Source organism: Adiantum capillus-veneris, chromosome 23, assembly GCF_014529385.1.
Source record: "Adiantum capillus-veneris isolate H3 chromosome 23, ASM1452938v2, whole genome shotgun sequence".
Taxonomy (NCBI): domain Eukaryota; kingdom Viridiplantae; phylum Streptophyta; class Polypodiopsida; order Polypodiales; family Pteridaceae; genus Adiantum; species Adiantum capillus-veneris.
In genome coordinates, this window is record NC_140953.1 from 95,421,734 (window position 1) to 95,439,211 (window position 17,478).

General features: G+C 45.9%; 1 protein-coding gene across 2 annotated transcripts in view; it reads left to right on the forward strand.

Annotated features, from left to right (window-relative positions):
- The window catches only part of LOC147428204 (E3 ubiquitin-protein ligase BRE1-like 2), a 40,699-nt gene extending 23,553 nt beyond the window's left edge, over nt 1-17,146 (forward strand). For both annotated transcript variants that reach the window (XM_086496406.1, XM_086496407.1), the window contains exons 13-19: nt 15,135-15,329; nt 15,425-15,497; nt 15,578-15,664; nt 15,785-15,922; nt 16,031-16,233; nt 16,314-16,479; nt 16,571-17,146. In XM_086496406.1, the coding sequence (XP_086352532.1) occupies nt 15,135-15,329; nt 15,425-15,497; nt 15,578-15,664; nt 15,785-15,922; nt 16,031-16,233; nt 16,314-16,479; nt 16,571-16,702 (994 nt within the window). In that variant the 3' untranslated portion in view covers nt 16,703-17,146. The remainder of the gene's footprint in view (nt 1-15,134; nt 15,330-15,424; nt 15,498-15,577; nt 15,665-15,784; nt 15,923-16,030; nt 16,234-16,313; nt 16,480-16,570) is intronic.
- The last annotated feature ends 332 nt before the right edge of the window (nt 17,147-17,478 follow it).

A 17,478-nucleotide genomic window follows, 5' to 3' on the forward strand; every position in this document is an offset into this window, starting at 1 on the left:
CTTGTAAGAATAGAAGAGCCCTAAGGGCCTCACTCTTCAGAGCATCTAGACGCAGAGTCTGAGAGCAGAGGACCCTGCGGGAGTTGTACTTTGCTCAAAGATTAATATAAAAGAAGTATCGAAAGGGACGCGTCTTTGGGGCCAATCTCTCTGGGCACGGAACTACGCCGGGCCATGTCGACTAAATTGAATTGTGATTTTAAAGTTGTGAAGTATTTTAAGTGAATCTCTCTTGTGTCGCCATAGATTCTAGACTTGGGGTGCCCAAGTTTGTTACAGTGGTATCAGAGCATCAGGCGTGTGCTTTTCTCAAAGCATACCGGTCCTACTAAAGAGCTGATGTCACGTGACACATCCAACCCTGTGTGTCCGTGGACAAGCTATAGCATGATCAGGGTTTAGTCAATCCAATCAAGTCTAGATTAGAAGTGATTTGGCACTATTGTGAGTCTATTCGTAGACCGTGCATGCCCAGTCACTTGGTATAGATGCATATCCTCTGGTTGCACACATCATGATCATCAGTATTTCCATTAGAATCCATTAGAATCAGTTAGGGGATTTTTCCAGTGCATTTAGCCTATTTTCCATATTTTTGACATTTTTCACTTATTATTTTTAAGCGCCTTTCCAACAAAAGTAGGTAGGGCAATTTTGCTAAGTTTGTATATAAGCAAACCCAAGTTAGCACTCAATGGTAGAAGAGGCAGCATGAGCTCCACGCTCAACATGCAACTTCTCAGCAGAACCCCCCAGGAGACCTAGCGTTTCCTACATCAGCCAATCCCTAGCGTTTTTTCAACAGCCTTCATCGCTAGCAAGCCAAGCCCTTGGCGTTTTGCATCAGATCGTCGCCAGCAAAACCATCACATGCCTGACGTTTTTCACATGCCTAGCGTTTTTGAAGATGCAAGATCAGCTAGCGTTTTTGGTCAGTAGTAGCAGACAAGCAGCCCTAGCGTTTTGGAGGAGGTCCAGCGATTGCAGATTCCAAGCGATAAAGACCTTCAGATTCAGCCCATGAAAAGGTAGCAGATTCAGCCCCAAAAGACCTCAGTTTTGAGCCTTGAAGATCATCAGTTTTCAGCCCTAAACCTGCAGATTTTCAGCGTCAAAGAACCACAGAAACAGCCCCCCCCAAGTCAGCGTTTTGGACTAATCGCAGATTTCAGCCCATAGCGTTTTTGGACAGCAGTAGAAAGATTGCAGATTTCAGCCCTTAGGTCGACTTCGTCATCACCGTCGTCATGGTCGACATAGCCTAGACTTGCATCAGTCTCATGCATCACCATTGTACCAGATTGTGCAATCATAAGTAGACCACTCTCGCCGACGAGAGTGGGGCTTTCGGAGGAGGGTTTTACAACGTCTCTTGTGTCGTATCTCTCTTCTCTCTATCTCTCAGTCTCATACACTTGCACGCACAGTGTCCACTCACTTTGTTCGTGATCATAGCACTCTCTCATTAAGAACGGAAGGCTCTACCTTCCATAAGAACAAAAAGGAACCTTGAGCACAGTTCGGAGCACTCATCTTGAGCAAAGCGCAAACAATCATTCCGTTGTACCTAACATTGGTATCAGAGCTTTGGCAGTGTTCTGTATCATTCAAGGAAAGAACCACAAGAATCACAAGAATTTTTTTTGCTTGTTGAGGTCGTACGAACCCAAGTTTGCTTGGGCGTGTCGATTCCTAATCGTGTTTTTTAAGAGTGACAGGAATCCCAAGAAAGAAGGGCTTGTCCAACCTCCCCTTGTGCCTCTTTTCACTAATTGAGAGCGGACCGTGCACTTAGCGGCCGGCCAATCGACGTGAGGTGGGAAAAAGCAACCTTGGTGTGAGCGCAAGGCCGCCAAGGGGTGCGTCCGCGGAAAGGAGTAGAACTCGGGTGACGAGAAGATCCTTCTCAAATGCGGTTTGCAAGCGAAAGAAAACCTCAAGAACCCCAAGACCCTCAAGGACCCAAGAACCTCAAGAACCTCAAGAACTCAAGTTCTTCGTGAACTTAAGAACCAAGATCACAAGAACCCACGACTTCAGAATGGTCATCACTCGAAGCGGAATGGATACTTCACTTGGAGGTGATGAGCATGAGAGAGGCGAAGAAGAATTTTCCCCACCAGGAGGTTTTTCCGACTCTCCCCCTTCCCCATCTACGACACCGATTGCACTAACTCCAATGGAGGAGTTGGAGCTGTTGTTTATGGAACAGAATTTACAATGCGAAGCAAGAAATGCCGCAGGAATGGCAACCATAGCGCGTGAGCGCGAGCAAGCACGCTTGGAAGCCAAAGAACGACAAGCCAAATTGGATCGTGAATGCAAAGAAAGAAAAGCAGAAATGGAATGCAGGCACGCAGAAGACAAAGCAGAAAGGCAAGCAGAGAACAAAGCAAGACAAGCAGAATTTGATCGCGAGATCAAAACAAGAAGGGAAGAGTTCTTGCGACTCTTTTCTCAAGCTCAGGCATAGATGCAAGAGATTCGGGAAAAGGAGACTCTCTCAGTCTCTTCTTCTCCAAAGCATGACACACAGGATTTGCATGATTGTGTGAAGCATGATGATGATTTGGATGACAAAGATAAGCATGATGATTTGAATGATATTGCTAAGCATGATGATTTGCATGATCAAGATGCGATTTCTCACAAGCATGATGATTTGCATGATCTAGATGTGATTTCTCACAAGCATGATGAGTTGCATGAAGATGATGTGATTGTTCACAAGGATGATGTGTTAGTGGATGCTTTTTCTAGCGAAGCTAACCTTGTTGCAGATTCGATCAATCACGAAGAACTGATCTTGGCTTTTGAGTTGAGGCCCAAAGAACCCCCACAGGACGATTCGATCATTCAAGAAGAACCGATCTTGGCTCTCGAGCCTAGGTCCAAAGAACCCTCACAAGAAGTATTATGTATTCGCATGATTGATACGCACGCATTGTTTGAGTGTTTCATTCGTGATCGTTTCTTGTATTTTAGTCAGCATCTTTATGTGATCCCTTTTCCTAGGCATGACATATTGTATGTTGAGCACGTTTCTCTCATGGATGAGCACGAATACATGCGGATTTCTCATGAAAAGCTGAAAAGTATGTATGTAAGGAAGTCACATTCTATGTCTCTTCCTTGGCATGACACATTCGTAGAAGAGCACATGAAAGTATGAGCACCAAGCATGGGCATTTCCATTGTGAATTGCCATAGTTGATTGATTTAGATCTGAAAGACAAGATTAGATCTCATTGTTTGCGTGTGTGTAGTGAACCGTTTGGCACTCCGTCTCTTTGTTCATCTACATTGCATGCACAGTCTATTAGGACGACTAGATTTTTTCCGCTCACTTTACATGGAATGGGTATGTTCATGTTTTTGTGTTGGAAGTGGTTTCAAGAATTTTTAGCCATGGAGATTCTTGAAGATGAAAGAAGCACGACTCTAGACAAAGTTGAAGCATCGAAGGAGCCACAGAAGACTGTGTCGCTTTCGGCGTGGCCCAAAGAAGCAGGCGTTGTAGACCTTCATGAAGTTCAAGTTCCGCACGACCCACACATCAGAGTGGGCCGGCGAAGAGTCTCTTCCAGGATTCCGGATGCTATTGGCGATCTCCCTCGACGCCATACAGTTCGGTACCAGCACCTCACTTTGAAAAGGAGGGGATGTCACGTGACACATCCAACCCTATGTGTCCGTGGACAAGCTACAACATGATCCGGGTTCAGTCAATCCAGTCAAGTCTAGATTAGAAGTAATTTGGCACTTTTGTGAGTCTATTCGTAGACCGTGCATGCCCAGTCACTTGGTATAGATGCATATCCTCTGGTTGCGCACAATATGATCATCAATATTCCCATCAGAATCCATTAGAATCAGTTAGGGGATTTTTTCGGTGCATTTAGCCTATTTTCCGTATTTTTGACATTTTTCACTTATTATTTTTAAGTGACTTTCCAACAAAAGTAGGTAGGGCAATTTTGCTAAGTTTGTACAATGTATATAAGCAAACCCAAGTTAGCACTCAATGGTAGAAGAGGCAGCAGGAGCTCCACGCTCAACAGGCAACTTCTCAGCATAACCCCCCAGGAGACCTAGCGTTTCCTACATCAGCCAATCCCTAGCGTTTTTTCAACAGCCTTCATCTCTAGCAAGCCAAGCCCTTGGCGTTTTGCATCAGATTGTCGCTAGCAAGACCATCACATGCCTGGCGTTTTTCACATGCCTAGCGTTTTTGAAGATGCAAGATCAGCTAGCGTTTTTGGTCAGTAGTAGCAGACAAGCAGCCCTAGCGTTTTTCACATGCCTAGCGTTTTTGAAGATGCAAGATCAGCTAGCGTTTTTGGTCAGTAGTAGCAGACAAGCAGCCCTAGGGTTTTGGAGGAGGTCCAGCGATTGCAGATTCCAAGCGATAAAGACCTTCAGATTCAGCCCATGAAAAGGTAGCAGATTCAGCCCCAAAAGACCTCAGTTTTGAGCTTTGAAGATCATCAGTTTTCAGCCCTAAACCTGCAGATTTTCAGCGTCAAAGAACCACAGAAACAGCCCCCCCCAAGTCAGCGTTTTGGACTAATCGCAGATTTCAGCCCATAGCGTTTTTGGACAGCAGTAGAAAGATTGCAGATTTCAGCCCTTAGGTCGACTTCGTCATCACCGTCGTCATGGTCGACATAGCCTAGACTTGCATCAGTCTCATGCATCACCATTGTACCAGATTGTGCAATCATAAGTAGACCACTCTCGCCGACGAGAGTGGGGCTTTCGGAGGAGGGTTTTACAACGTCTCTTGTGTCGTATCTCTCTTCTCTCTATCTCTCAGTCTCATACACTTGCACGCACAGTGTCCACTCACTTTGTTCGTGATCATAGCACTCTCTCATTAAGAACGGAATAGATTAAAACTAAGTCCCCTTTCTTGAAGATTTTTGTGATTAAGTGGGAATCAGAAAACTGTTTTTGTTTCCGCTTTTGTGCATAGATATGAGCTACAACAGTTAGCCTTTGCTCGTTTAGCTTTTCCAAATCTTCGAGTCTTTCTGACAATTCATGTCCAGTCCACTCAAGATTCTGTGCTACCCTTAATGTTGTAGAAATTCTATTGGCAGTATGGCATCAAGATCATAAACAAGGTTAAAGGGTGTAGCATTTAGAACTGTTTTGAATGAAACTTGATAAGCCCATAGAGCAGCATGGAGATTCATTTCCCAGTCTGTCCTTCCTGAACTAACCACTTTAGTCAGCACCGCGCTAAGAATTTTCTTCGTATGCTCAACTTGTCCGTTCGCTTGTGGGTGATAGGGAGTTGATTTGTTATGGATGATCGTGTGCTTTTCTGAAAGCATACCGTCCTACCAAAGAGCAGACAAAGCAAACCAGAGACTAATGGAATTTTATTTGGAGTATATTCAGGCCCCTACCCCAGACTTATTAGCCACTTTCACCCTTCATACATCGCGCATCGAGCGCGCTCCCGTCTTCACCGCTCATGTCCTACAGGTCATAAGCCAAAAAGATCACTTGCAAAGAAGGATCCAAGATTTGTTTCGAGTCGTTGTTTTTCTCAAAAGCAATGCCATGCAGATGTTGATGTCTACAGCTACCAAGCCGCACACTCCAAAGACTTAGCAAGCTTTCAAGAAAATTTTTGCCCGAAGGTATATGGTTTCTGACATCTTCCTTCGGAGTGCAACTTCTAGCAGAGTGCCATGGAAACCCTAGCAGATTATAACTTGAAATTTCTCGACATCTCTCAGTAGATGTCTCTTCACGAGTTGATGGCCTTGGAGGTCCGATGTGATTGCTATCTTGGGACTACCATCACCGCCACAGAATATTGCTTGTCGAGGCTTGTTTCGACTATTCAAGAGTCTATGGATCATGCGGTCAGCTACGACCTTATGGAAGGAACCTAACCCTAATGTTTGGTGCCGGTTTCAGGATGGAAAGTTAGTCGACTTTTCGAGCTCGACTGATGTCGAGATTGCTTTTTAAGTTTGAAATCTGTTTGAGAACTTGTTTGGTGATCCTATTGGAGTTTGTTTGAAATGGATGGTATTTGTTTTGTCCATATGCAGGGACATAAAAACTTGGTGGCTGATGCTTTGTCCCAGAAGCTGTTGGTCTTGGCTATTTCCGCGATACATCATAGAAGCTTCGAGGATATGGTCGATCAGTACGCCACATATCCAGATTTTGCAGATGTATTTGGTCGAATACAAAATAAGGAGGTAGTAGCAGGATATTCCATTCGGGATGGCTGTCACAAGACGGACACCACATGCCAATAGAAAAGAACAAACTGAATAGACTTCTAACACTTCAATAACAACTGAATTGAGAGAGAGAGAGAGAGAGAGACGACACGCGACACGGAGTGGCGGAATTCCACCCCAGAGAGTATTGGCCCTAAACCTTGGCGCCCCTTTCGGTATTTCTTTATATTGCATCAACACAATACAAGCCGGTATTCCAGACTCTGCACCTTCTCTAGGAAGCATGCTAGAGAATGGATCCATGGCCTCATATTTAAAGGCCCTAGGTCCCAAAAGCAGTTTACATGAAAAGCCTGCCATTGTCCACCATTTATGGGTCACCGCGGCATTGATACCACCTTGAAAGGTGTGGAGAGATACTTCTATTGGCGAAGACTCAAGAAAGACATGGATGATTGTGTATGCAGATGCTTGGTATGCTAGAAGGTCAAGTTTGACAGGCATACAACACAGGGATTGTTACAGCCTTTACCCATTCCCACCCGCCCTTGGGAAAGTATTGCTATGGATTTCATTTTTGATCTCCCGAAGACACAGAGTGGGCACGATGGTATCTGGACGGTTATTGACAGATTTAGCAAGCAAGCTCATTTCATTCTAGTAAAGAAAACAATCAAGCCGGATCACTTAGCAAGACTGTTCATTGCCGAGATATTCAGATTATGTAGCATGCCTTAGACAATTGTCTCTGACGGAGATCCCTGATTCACGAGTTTGTTTTAGAAGGCTATTTAGGAGAACATTGGCACACGGTTGCAGTTCTCGTCATCTTTCCACCTGCAGACAGATTGGCAATTTGGGATTGCAAATTCAGTCGTATTGGATTTATTGAAGTCTTACATTTCGGATCAGAAGACTCAATGGGAAAAGTATTGCCCTTGGTGGAATTTGCCTACAATAACATGATTCACTCTTTGACGGCGAAGGTGCCATTTGAGATTATTGAAGGTGCTACGAAGATTATTGAAACTACGAAAGATAAGATTTTTGAAGCCGACCAGCACACGAGGGACTTGGACACTGCTTTTGCCAAGGTCCGGGAGGCTTTAGAGAAATCTCATGAAAGACACAAAAAGGCAGCAGATCGACATCGTCGCGATTTGAAATTAAAGGAGAATGATTGTGTGCTCTTACGTTTTGAGAAGGCATGTCTCAGAAAGAAAAAGGGAAAGGAGCAGCTTTTTCCAAATTGGAGGATTCACAATGCTTTTCATGTGAGTCTCTTGAAGCCTTTCAAAGGTGCGCGAGAGCAGAAGCCTCCCAAAACGTAAAGACGTTGTCAAGGATACTACGCTCCTTGACAAAACCTGTCTGTGTCCCATGTATAATGCTCTCTGGAAGTGGTTGAATCCTCAAACTCAGTGCCTTGGCAAGAATTTTGTAAGCTGAGTTGAGGATGGTGATGGACCGCCACAATCGAACCTCATCCAAGGAGCCACCCTCCTTGGGAATGAGGTGATCGGACCCTCACTCATGTTGTCAGGCATCTCTCTTGTGTGTAGGATGTACTGAAAAGCGCTGCAGAGATCTGAGCCAAGCAAGTCCCAATATTCTAAGAAAAAGATGGGAGTGAAACCATCCTCACTTGGACAGCTACCACGGGGAAGTGCTCTAAGGGCTGCGTGGAGCTCCTCTAGCTGAAGAGGTAGCTCAAGCCTTTGGTGCATCTCCTCAGTCATAAGACAAGGCTTCTGTGCCCAAACCTGCTCTCAGCATGCATCCTGACGCTTTGATTGAGGCTCTGGCAGGTCATGGTAAAAGTCAGTAGCAATTGCACGCATGTCCTCTGGCTCTGAAGCAACTGACCCGTCAGGCCTCCTCAGCTGGCTGACCCTGGCATGCGTATGTCGGGGTCCCACTGTCTCAAAGAAAGCCCCTGTCACTCTGTCACCCACCTGGGTCCACTGAGATGCCGTTGATGAAAAGCAAACTCATGGCGCCTCTCCTCTATGCTGGGAAGCTCGTGGCGAGCCTGCTGCAACTGCTTCTCCAACCAAGGACTGTCTGGATGCTGCTCCTGCATCCTCTGCAAGGAAGCAACGCCCCGCCAGAGACGTTGCTCCTCCTCTCGCTGTAGCCAGGCAAGCCATGGACTCCTGAAGAAATAGCTGACTAAGGCGAGCAAGTGTAACAGACTTGGACACTCCAAGTCAAGAATCTACCGCGACACGATAGGAATTCACTTCAAAACAGTTCACAATTTGATTCGACACCGGCTCAACGGAGTTCCTTGCCAAGAGGTATTGGCCCCAAAGACTGGCGCCCCTTTCGGTATTTCTTTTTGTATTAAAATCTGTGCTCAAAGTACAAGGGAGTGGGAGGGTCCCACTCTCAGACTCTGCGTCCAGATGCTCTCAGAAGTGGGAGCCCAAGCTATACTTATAAAGGTTTACAAGGGATGCCAAAAGCAGAGCCCCAAAAGCTGCCATATTTTTAAAAGCTTTCAAATAAAGCAATTTTGACTCTCATAAGCTTCATAAAATAAAGCAACACTTCAAAAAGCTCTTGCCAACTTTGCGTAGGCTTTTCAGCCAGCTTGCGTAGGAAAAAAAAACAGTGTCCGTACACTGCCATTAAACGCGGAATTCCGTGTGGCCAGATCGTGTTTTCCACCGGGTTTTATGGGCTTGCCACATCAGCATTTCAGCGTGCCTTTTTTTAAATTTTTTTCGAGACTGTCCACGCCAAGAGGAGGGTGTGTGTATACGGCCTGCCACGTCACTGGTTTGTGACATATCCCCCTCTTGAAAGCATTGTAATCGCCCTCGATTACGTCTACAAAACAGACATAAGCCATAAACTGTCTTAGCAGGCACTGATTGTTAGTACCGACGCACTAGGAACACACATCTAGCACACGTACCAATCGACAGTTACATCACAGGACATCACATGACATCACAGGACATCACATGACAAATCACATTCAAAAATTCATTCGGATCTCATACCATGATTAGTCAGCAATGTATTTAGCAATCGCATCTAGATTCACTCGGGACCTCATAGATTCCCGATTAACTAATCCTTATTGCAATCACGTCTATCGAGATCTTTCAGACCGAAATGTTGCAGTCATTTCATCTATCAGTTCTTGCACTTAAACAAATCAAGAAGAAATTAATATGATATTATTGGGAATTCCAGTTCATAAAGTCATTACAACAGAATACTGTGAGCTCACAATATCCCTAAAACTCAAAAGAGACATCAGTGACTTTAGTATCAAAAATCGAGGCAATCTATTGACAAAGGAGCGGGGCGACTCCCCTCTTGTGCATACCCGCTGCACTAGATTCCACCCAAGCTGAGTTCGGGGTTCCATTTAGAATAGGTTATGCTAATCCAAATGCTTCAAGGTAAAGATTCACAATTTGAGGAGTGTCTGCTAGGTCCTCCTCCTCCATCCACTTCGCATCCAATGCGGGATAGTTCTTGAATTTAACCAAGAATCTTCTTATCGCTTTACCCTTAATCTTTCTGTCTTTATGTGCCAATATCTGTTCTTGAACAAGGATTTGCTCGTTTTCTTCCACTTCGGGTTGCTCATTAGTCTCCCCATCTTCGGGCACATCGCCTTTAAACGGCTTCAAGAGACTCACATAAAAAGCATTGTGAATTCTCCAAGTATGGGGCAGCTTCAGTCTAAAGGAGACATCATTTATCTTTTCAGAAATCTGGAAAGGTCCGTAGTATCGTATACTAAGCTTTGGAAAAAGCCTCTCCTTTTCCTTTTTCTTTCTCAGGCGTGCCTTCTCAAAACGTAAGAGCACCCAATCGTTCTCCTTCAATTTCAAATCGCGACGATGGCGATTTGCTGCCTTTTTTAGTCTTTCTTGAGATTTTTGCAAAGCCTCCCGGACCTTGGCAAAAGCCGTGTCCAAGTCCCGTGTGTACTCGTCGACTTCAAAAATCTTATCTTTTGTACTTAGAAAGGGTGAAACCTTCGTAGCACCTTCAATAATCTTAAATGGCGCCTTCCCTGTCGAAGAGTGTATCGTGTTATTGTAGGTAAATTCCACCAAAGTTAAATACTTTTCCCATTGAGTCTTCTGATCCGAGATGTAAGACTTCAATAAATCTAGTACCGCTGAATTGGCAATCTTTGATTGCTTGTCAGTTTGCGGGTGGAACGATGATGAGAACTGCAACCGTGTACCAATGTTCTCCCAAATGGCCTTCCAAAACAAACTCGTGAACTTGGGGTCTCTGTCGAAGACAATCATCTCAAGCATGCCATGTAATCTGAAGATCTGGGCCACAAACTATCTCGCTGAGTGATCCGGCTTGATTGTTTTCTTCATTGGAATGAAATGAGCTTGCTTGCTAAATCTGTCAATAACAGTCCAAATACCATTGTGACCACTCTGTGTTCTCGGGAGATCAAAAATGAAATCCTAATTCTTTCTATCTTTGTGGTGCGTATGCCCTATCAACTACCTCATTTTTTGTGCTAATTTTTTCGATTTAATGTTTCTTTTAGTGCTAGGCTTCATTATGGCTGAGTCTGCCCTTGATCTCCGGAGTCATGACAGAAACTCAGTATGCTGAATTATGTGTTGATGTATGCTCATGTGTGTGTGGGTGTGGCGTGTGTTGTGTTTGGGAGCATATGTTAGTACCTAGTTCTACACCCACTATTGGGCACTGACGACGTTAGTGGGGATGTCGTGGTATTTAGTCAATGCTACGCATGATGAGCTGATGGTTATATTGTCTTGTGGGTGACTACCATGGGTCTATACCTTGCACTTTCCTTAATAGGTGAATCTAGGCTTATCTTGGATTCATCTAGGTATATATAATGAAATCCATTGCAATACTTTCCCAAGGACGGGTGGGTATGGGCAAAGGCTGTAACAATCCCTTTGCTTTATGCCTGTCAAACTTGACCTTCTGGCATACCAAGCAAAATCGTCCACGTCCTTCTTGAGTCTTGGCCAAAAGAAGATCTCTCTGCACCTTTCAAGGTGGTAGCAATGCTGCGGTGACCCGTAAAAGGTGGGCAGTTGCATTCAGTCATAACCTTTTACCTCAACGGTTGTGTAACGCACAACATGGTTTTCTTCATCAAGTAGCCATCCCGAATGGAATATCTCGCTACTATCTCCCCATTCCGTATCCGAGTGAAAATGTCTGCAAAATCTGTAAATGTGGCATACTGATCAACCATATCCTCGAAGCTCCTATGATGTATCGCGGAAAGCCAGAACCACCGACTTCCGGGACAAAGCATTCGCCACCAAATTCTTCTGTCCTTGAACATGGACAATTTGGAAGTGAAATTGTGACAAGATGTTCGCCCACCGCATCTGCTTTTCCGATAGCTACTTCTTTGACAAGAAGTAGCGTAAACTGTGATGGTCTGTGAAGACAGTAAAATCCGCTCCGAGTAGGTAATGTCGCCACTGAGTAAGAGCGATAATCGCCGAAAGCTCTTTCTCATAAATCTGTGCTATCAATTCCGGCCTTGAAAACAATCGGCTTTCGTAGGTAATGACATGGCCTTCTTGCATTAAGACCGCACCCAGATTACGACCACAAGCATCACAATATACTTCAAATGACTTCTGCAAGTCTGGTAGTCAATTTCTCTTTTAATGTCTGAAAGGCAGTCGCCTCTGTGGATCCCCACGAGTAAGGGACCCTTTTTTGCGTCAACTTATGCAAAGGGGAAGCAACCTCTGCAAACTTTCTAATGAACCGCTTGTAGTACGAACACAAGCCCAAGAAGCTTCTAACGTCATGTACATTCTTCAAATCGGGCCAATCACGGATAGTCTCTTTCTTGGCTGGGTCCATCTGCACTCTTGCTCTGCTGAGACAATGTGTCCCAAAAAGTGTATCTCGGGTAGGAAAAATTCACTTTTCTTCGCATTAATCACCAACTTGTGATCTCGTAATGCCTGAAAGACCTGTAGCAGATGTTCTCTATGTTCTGGCTCATCCTTGGAGAAAACAATGATGTCATCAAAAGAAAGTGCCAACCACAGAAGTGATCACTAGTGTAGAAGCGATCTATTTGAGATAGATTCACTCCTCCCACTTAGCGGTCCGAACGAGAGAAGGCCAGGTTGTCTGGGGCCTCACAAAGCTAGATTGCTGCCACACATCTGAAACCCGCAGAGTCATACATAACCTCTCCCAAGCTGCCAACTCAACCTTATGCCGAGTAGTATGGCTACCTCCAATTCTGTCAGAGGGGTCCTCCAACATGTTGGAAGTCACCCCCAGTGCACCATTGCTTTGCCTGCGGCAGAGACTCTACAATATAAGACCAAACGCAGCCGACCCCTCTGACGTTGAAACTGGGGCCCTCCTAATCCTTGCACATTCCATGAGATGATCCTCATGGAGTCAGTGAGAGAAAAGAGATGCTGCAACAACAGCCAACCTCACTATCTTTGAGGCCAGTTTGGATGGGGAGTAATGCGCATCCAAATGACCTCTAGACAAGCGCGAAAGGAGTGACTGTCCCGCCCAGGCCCAAGCTGAGCATGCAGCCCAGCTACATCCTCTGTCCAAGAATCCTCATGTACAAATACATAACAAGGAGGGCTCTGAGTGTCAGCAAACAAACACACTACAATGTGCCTGCAAACCGCTGCATCCGTAGTTGTCACGCTGAACTTGGCAAGAGGCCAAAGTGTTTGCACCAGATCTGTCACCCCTAAGTCTCCTGTGTGGTGTGAGAACTCAGTAGCCCGAATCTGGAGCCAGTCAAGAACTGTGTGCAGGTTCCCCGCACAGTGGAAAGGAGAAACCCACCATTGTGTCCAAAGCCTCAATGCCTCTAGCTGCAAGAAAGAGGACGTGGACTCGAAAGCAACCTCCTCCAGGTCAAGAGAAGAGTCACCTAGGAACCGTGTGAAGCTGTATTCGAAGAAGTCCCAACGTCTGCGAATGTCAAAGGTAGTCAAACCTCTAGGGACTGCTGCAAAAGGAGAAGTTTGCACCAAAAAAGGCGGCCTCACGTGGGGTTGTCCCTCTCGAGCCACACGGCTCGTAGCGAAAGCACTACCAAGAGATCGCTTCGCGGCAGATGCGTGTCCAGTCCCCTGCGGCGGCAGAGGAGGAGTGGAGGAGGGGTCGGGAGATGAGGCTGTGGGCCCCATCGGGGAGAGAGGAGGGACGGGATGTGGGGGTGGAGGTGAGGGAGGGGAGGCGGAGCGGCAGTGTTTGAGAGAGGAGGAGGTGGAGGTGGAGGAACTGAAGTGGACGGGGCCTCCTCAGGCGGGTCCTGTTGAAGGGGGTCAAAACGGTTCCTAGTTGGAACCCAGTGTTGTTAAGCTGCAGAAGGTCGGCCACCATGGGGAGCAGTGGGGCGAGCCCGCCCATGGCGGCGGCGGCGGCGGTGAGGCATTTGCTGCCAACCGTCAGCTGTCTGATCGTTGGTCTCAGTCGAGGTACCAGCCTGTGCGTCCTGTGTATCTGGCTACTAGGCTTGCTCAGCCTTGGGAGGTTGCGCATGTGTTGTGGATCGAGGTCTCGTGCGAGGACAGGCCTTTGCCTAATGGCCCATCTGTCTGCAAATGAAACATTGATTTGGGAGACCCGAATACTCCACTCTGTCTGATCCATCCCCTACTCACCCGAGGCAGCAGTACCATCTTGGGGAGGGAATGTGTGTCTCGAACAAGAACCCGCACAGTAGGTAAACCTGCGGCCTTGGCCGCAAGTGAAGCTGCAGTGCGCGGAGACTCCAGAACTGTCCCAAACATGGAACCAATCCTGGGGAGAAAAGGGAGGTACTCTTGCCTCAGGCTTGGGAAACAGACCGAGATCGGCAAGTCTGCCTCCTCCTCAAGCACATCTGTAGAGGGGTCAAACCATGATGCCATCGTCTGAAGTAGGCTCGAGCTGCTGGGATGCCGACTGGGCTCATCGAAATCACCTTGGTAGTCATCTCTGAAGACTCTTAACTCTATCTGGTAGTACCCTCTCCCAAGGATCTGGACATCGGTGATCTTGCCCACATCGGAGAGGAGGTGGGCCTGAAGTAGATCCCGAACCTCGCCCCGACTGGGTCGAGTGCCTATGGTCTTGTAGATAATCGAAGTAGCTTGCAAACGTTCCACTTCAGCCATCAGGCTCGCTTGCTCTTCTGGCGAGAGAGCAAGTCGAAGGGTCGGCTCTGCAGTGTCGGGCGAGGGGACTTTTGTAGAGTCCCTCTGAGGTGGAGCAGAAGCCGCCATTCTGTGTCTGCTGCTGAATCGAGAAGGGCGAAGGTGAAGCGAAACTCCCAGAAAGCTGAGAGGACAACTGCTTGTGAGCCGAGAAGTGGGATGGGGGGGGGGGCTAATGTGAGCGGGAACGCGAGGCTGGGGCGGGCAGGGTTGAGGTGTGGTGGGCGCGCTGTGAGCTGGCTGCATGCTGGGCTGACAGCAGGCAGCGGGCTGGGCAGGGCAGGGCAGGGCAGCGCGAGGGAGGTTGGGGGGGGGGGGGGGGCGGGGGAGAGCGATGGCGAGAGAGGGGGGTGCAGTATGTGCGCAGGGGGGGTGGGTGAGGGCAGCAGCAAGCCCTTTCCTGTTATACTTAGTTTTCCTTTTTACCACTAATCTTCTGTCAGATTCTTTTAAGAAGGTATGATAAATAAATACACTTCTATCGTCATCCTTTGTCTTCTAGGAGTTTTATTGACCTTGAGGGTCTCAGATATTCAGGAGGAAGGAATCATAGTAACTTCTCAGGATGACCTGCACTTCAGTTTTACATTCTGACCTTTTTCTTAATCTCAACACGTGTAGAAATTAGACAATTGTTTGCCTTATTAAACTCTGTTTTCCAATGTCTGTGGTTCTTTGAACTTCACTGCCCTTTACAAATCATAGCAACACATTTTGTATTTTAATTTTGCTTCTGTAGAGAGGCAAGGGAACTGAAGCAGGCAGAATGCAGAGCTTGGGCTCAGGTTGAACAGTTGAAGACAGCTTTTGATGAACATTCACTAGAGCTGAAGGTAAAGGAGGCGATTGAGGCAGAAGCTGCAAGCCAACAAAAGCTTGCAACAGCGGAAGCCGAGATTGCAGAATTGAGGCAAAGAATAGATGCATCTGACAGGTGTGGTTATTGTTTAATCAACAGAAAAAGTAGAATGCATAATGATGAATCGTTATCAGGGTCATGTGCTGACAGTGCATGGAAATTATGACCAGGGATGCCCATGATGCAAATGAAGTTTTGAGAATGAAGAGCGAAGAAGGGGATGTGTATCTCACTGAAATTGAGGTGCATATTTTCTGTTTGGTCATTGATTTCCTGGATCTGCAAGAATGCTCATTACATCGTTTTACGGCTTTTTACTTCAGACGATTGGGCAAGCATATGAAGACATGCAGACACAGAACCAACGGTTGCTGCAGCAAATTTCAGAGAGAGATGATTATAATTTGAAGGTTATATGTTAAGCACCCTATGCTTTTAACTTTGTCATGAAGGGTACTTGTGGATATAGTCTGTGTATGTGAGTTGAGGTTATCTATGTAACATGAAACCTTACCTGGTGCTGCAAACAGTTGATTTTTGAGGGATTCAAAACCAAGCAAGTGCATGCTTCTTTGGTGGAAGAGAAACAAAGTCTCACAAATCAGCTGAGGCATCTCAACAGTCTAGGGGAATGCTACAAGCTAAGAGCAGCACGACTGGAAGAGCAGGTATGCATGCTCAACAGAAATACCGGTGTTGTGTTTGAGAAGGCTCATAGAATATTTGAGACATCATATCATGCTGGCCGGTATTGTGTGTATTGTGTTGTGAACCAGGCTCGAGCATACTCAGAGCAGGTGGGGAAGGCTGTAGAGGATTCCAGGCAGCAAAGCATTGCCTTGGAGCAAGCAAAACAGAAGTTTGCAGAGACAGAAAAAGATCTTACAACTTCTAAGGCTACTTTGCAGGAGGCTACCACTGAGCTTGAGAGGCAGAGGTCTAAGATAATGGAAGCAGAGACACAGCTTGAAAAAGAAAGGTAAGAGCGATTGCTCAAATTGAAGGGATGTAGCGATTGTTTGTTTTGTACTGAAAGAAGCAACTGTCATTTTAATGAAGGTTTGAGAGAAAAAGGCTCCAAGAGGAGCTTGCCGTATTAAACATGAAAGCTGGTCGACTCAATGTGCACCATGATAGTGGGCCTTTGGTTGAGAAGCTGCACGAGGAAATAAAGGAGTACAAAGCCATACTTAAGTGTGGTATCTGCAATGACCGCTCAAAGGAAGTAAGTGCTTCATTTTGTTGTAATCTGATTAGCTTAAAGATCACTTGTTGGGTAGGATCGTCGTTGTTTACTCATGAGACGTTTGGTTCAGGTGGTGATAACGAAATGCTTCCACTTGTTCTGTAATCCTTGCGTTCAGAAGTCTCTAGACTCAAGACACCGCAAATGCCCTGCATGTGGAGCTGTATTTGGACCAAATGATGTTCGGACCGTGTATATTTAGAATCAAAGGTTGACTCTTTTGAGACTTCTTGAACGGAGAAGTATGTAGCTTTTGCAAATATCAAAGAAAATGTTTTGTTAGCTTTCAACTATGTTGTACTGGAGGAATGGCTCATTAGCGAAGCACAACATAGGGTTGTTCTAGGCCCTGGTGAAACTTGGAGTTGGTATCTTCTATGATACTGTTGTGTTAAGCTTTCGACTACATTGTACTGGACGAATGTTTCATCAGCGAAGCTGAGCGTAGGGTTGTTTGAGACCAGGCCTAGAAATTGAAGGGTGCCCTTGTCCTTCCTAGGGAAAGGGAATTCCCTTATTTGGCCTTCGAATAGGAAGGCCATCATACACTTCGCCCGTCATCATGCAAGGGAAAAATGTACCAACCTGTCATTTGATACCCCTTAATTTTATTGCTCCTATGAAATATTCACTTGCTTTTGGTGTACCTTTCCGTGTTCCATACTTGAGAAGAGCTAACATGTTAGCATAAATACTAGGTATTTTTTAATTAAAATTTATAATTAGCAAATTCTTAGAATATTGATGTGTTATAACTTTAGCTATGTCCCCAAAGCATCATCATCAGTGTTCACACCTCTCTCTCTCTCTCTCTCTCTCTCTCTCTCTCTCTCTATCCATCTTGAGAGCACTCACTCTTGTGCCACAAGAAGCATGCACAAGCTGGAGGGACTTTTGTGAGGTGAGAGGCAATTCAGTGAAGTGAGGCCCTTTGAGAGGAAGGAAGAGGATGGTGTCTTTTTGAATGACTATCGCAAA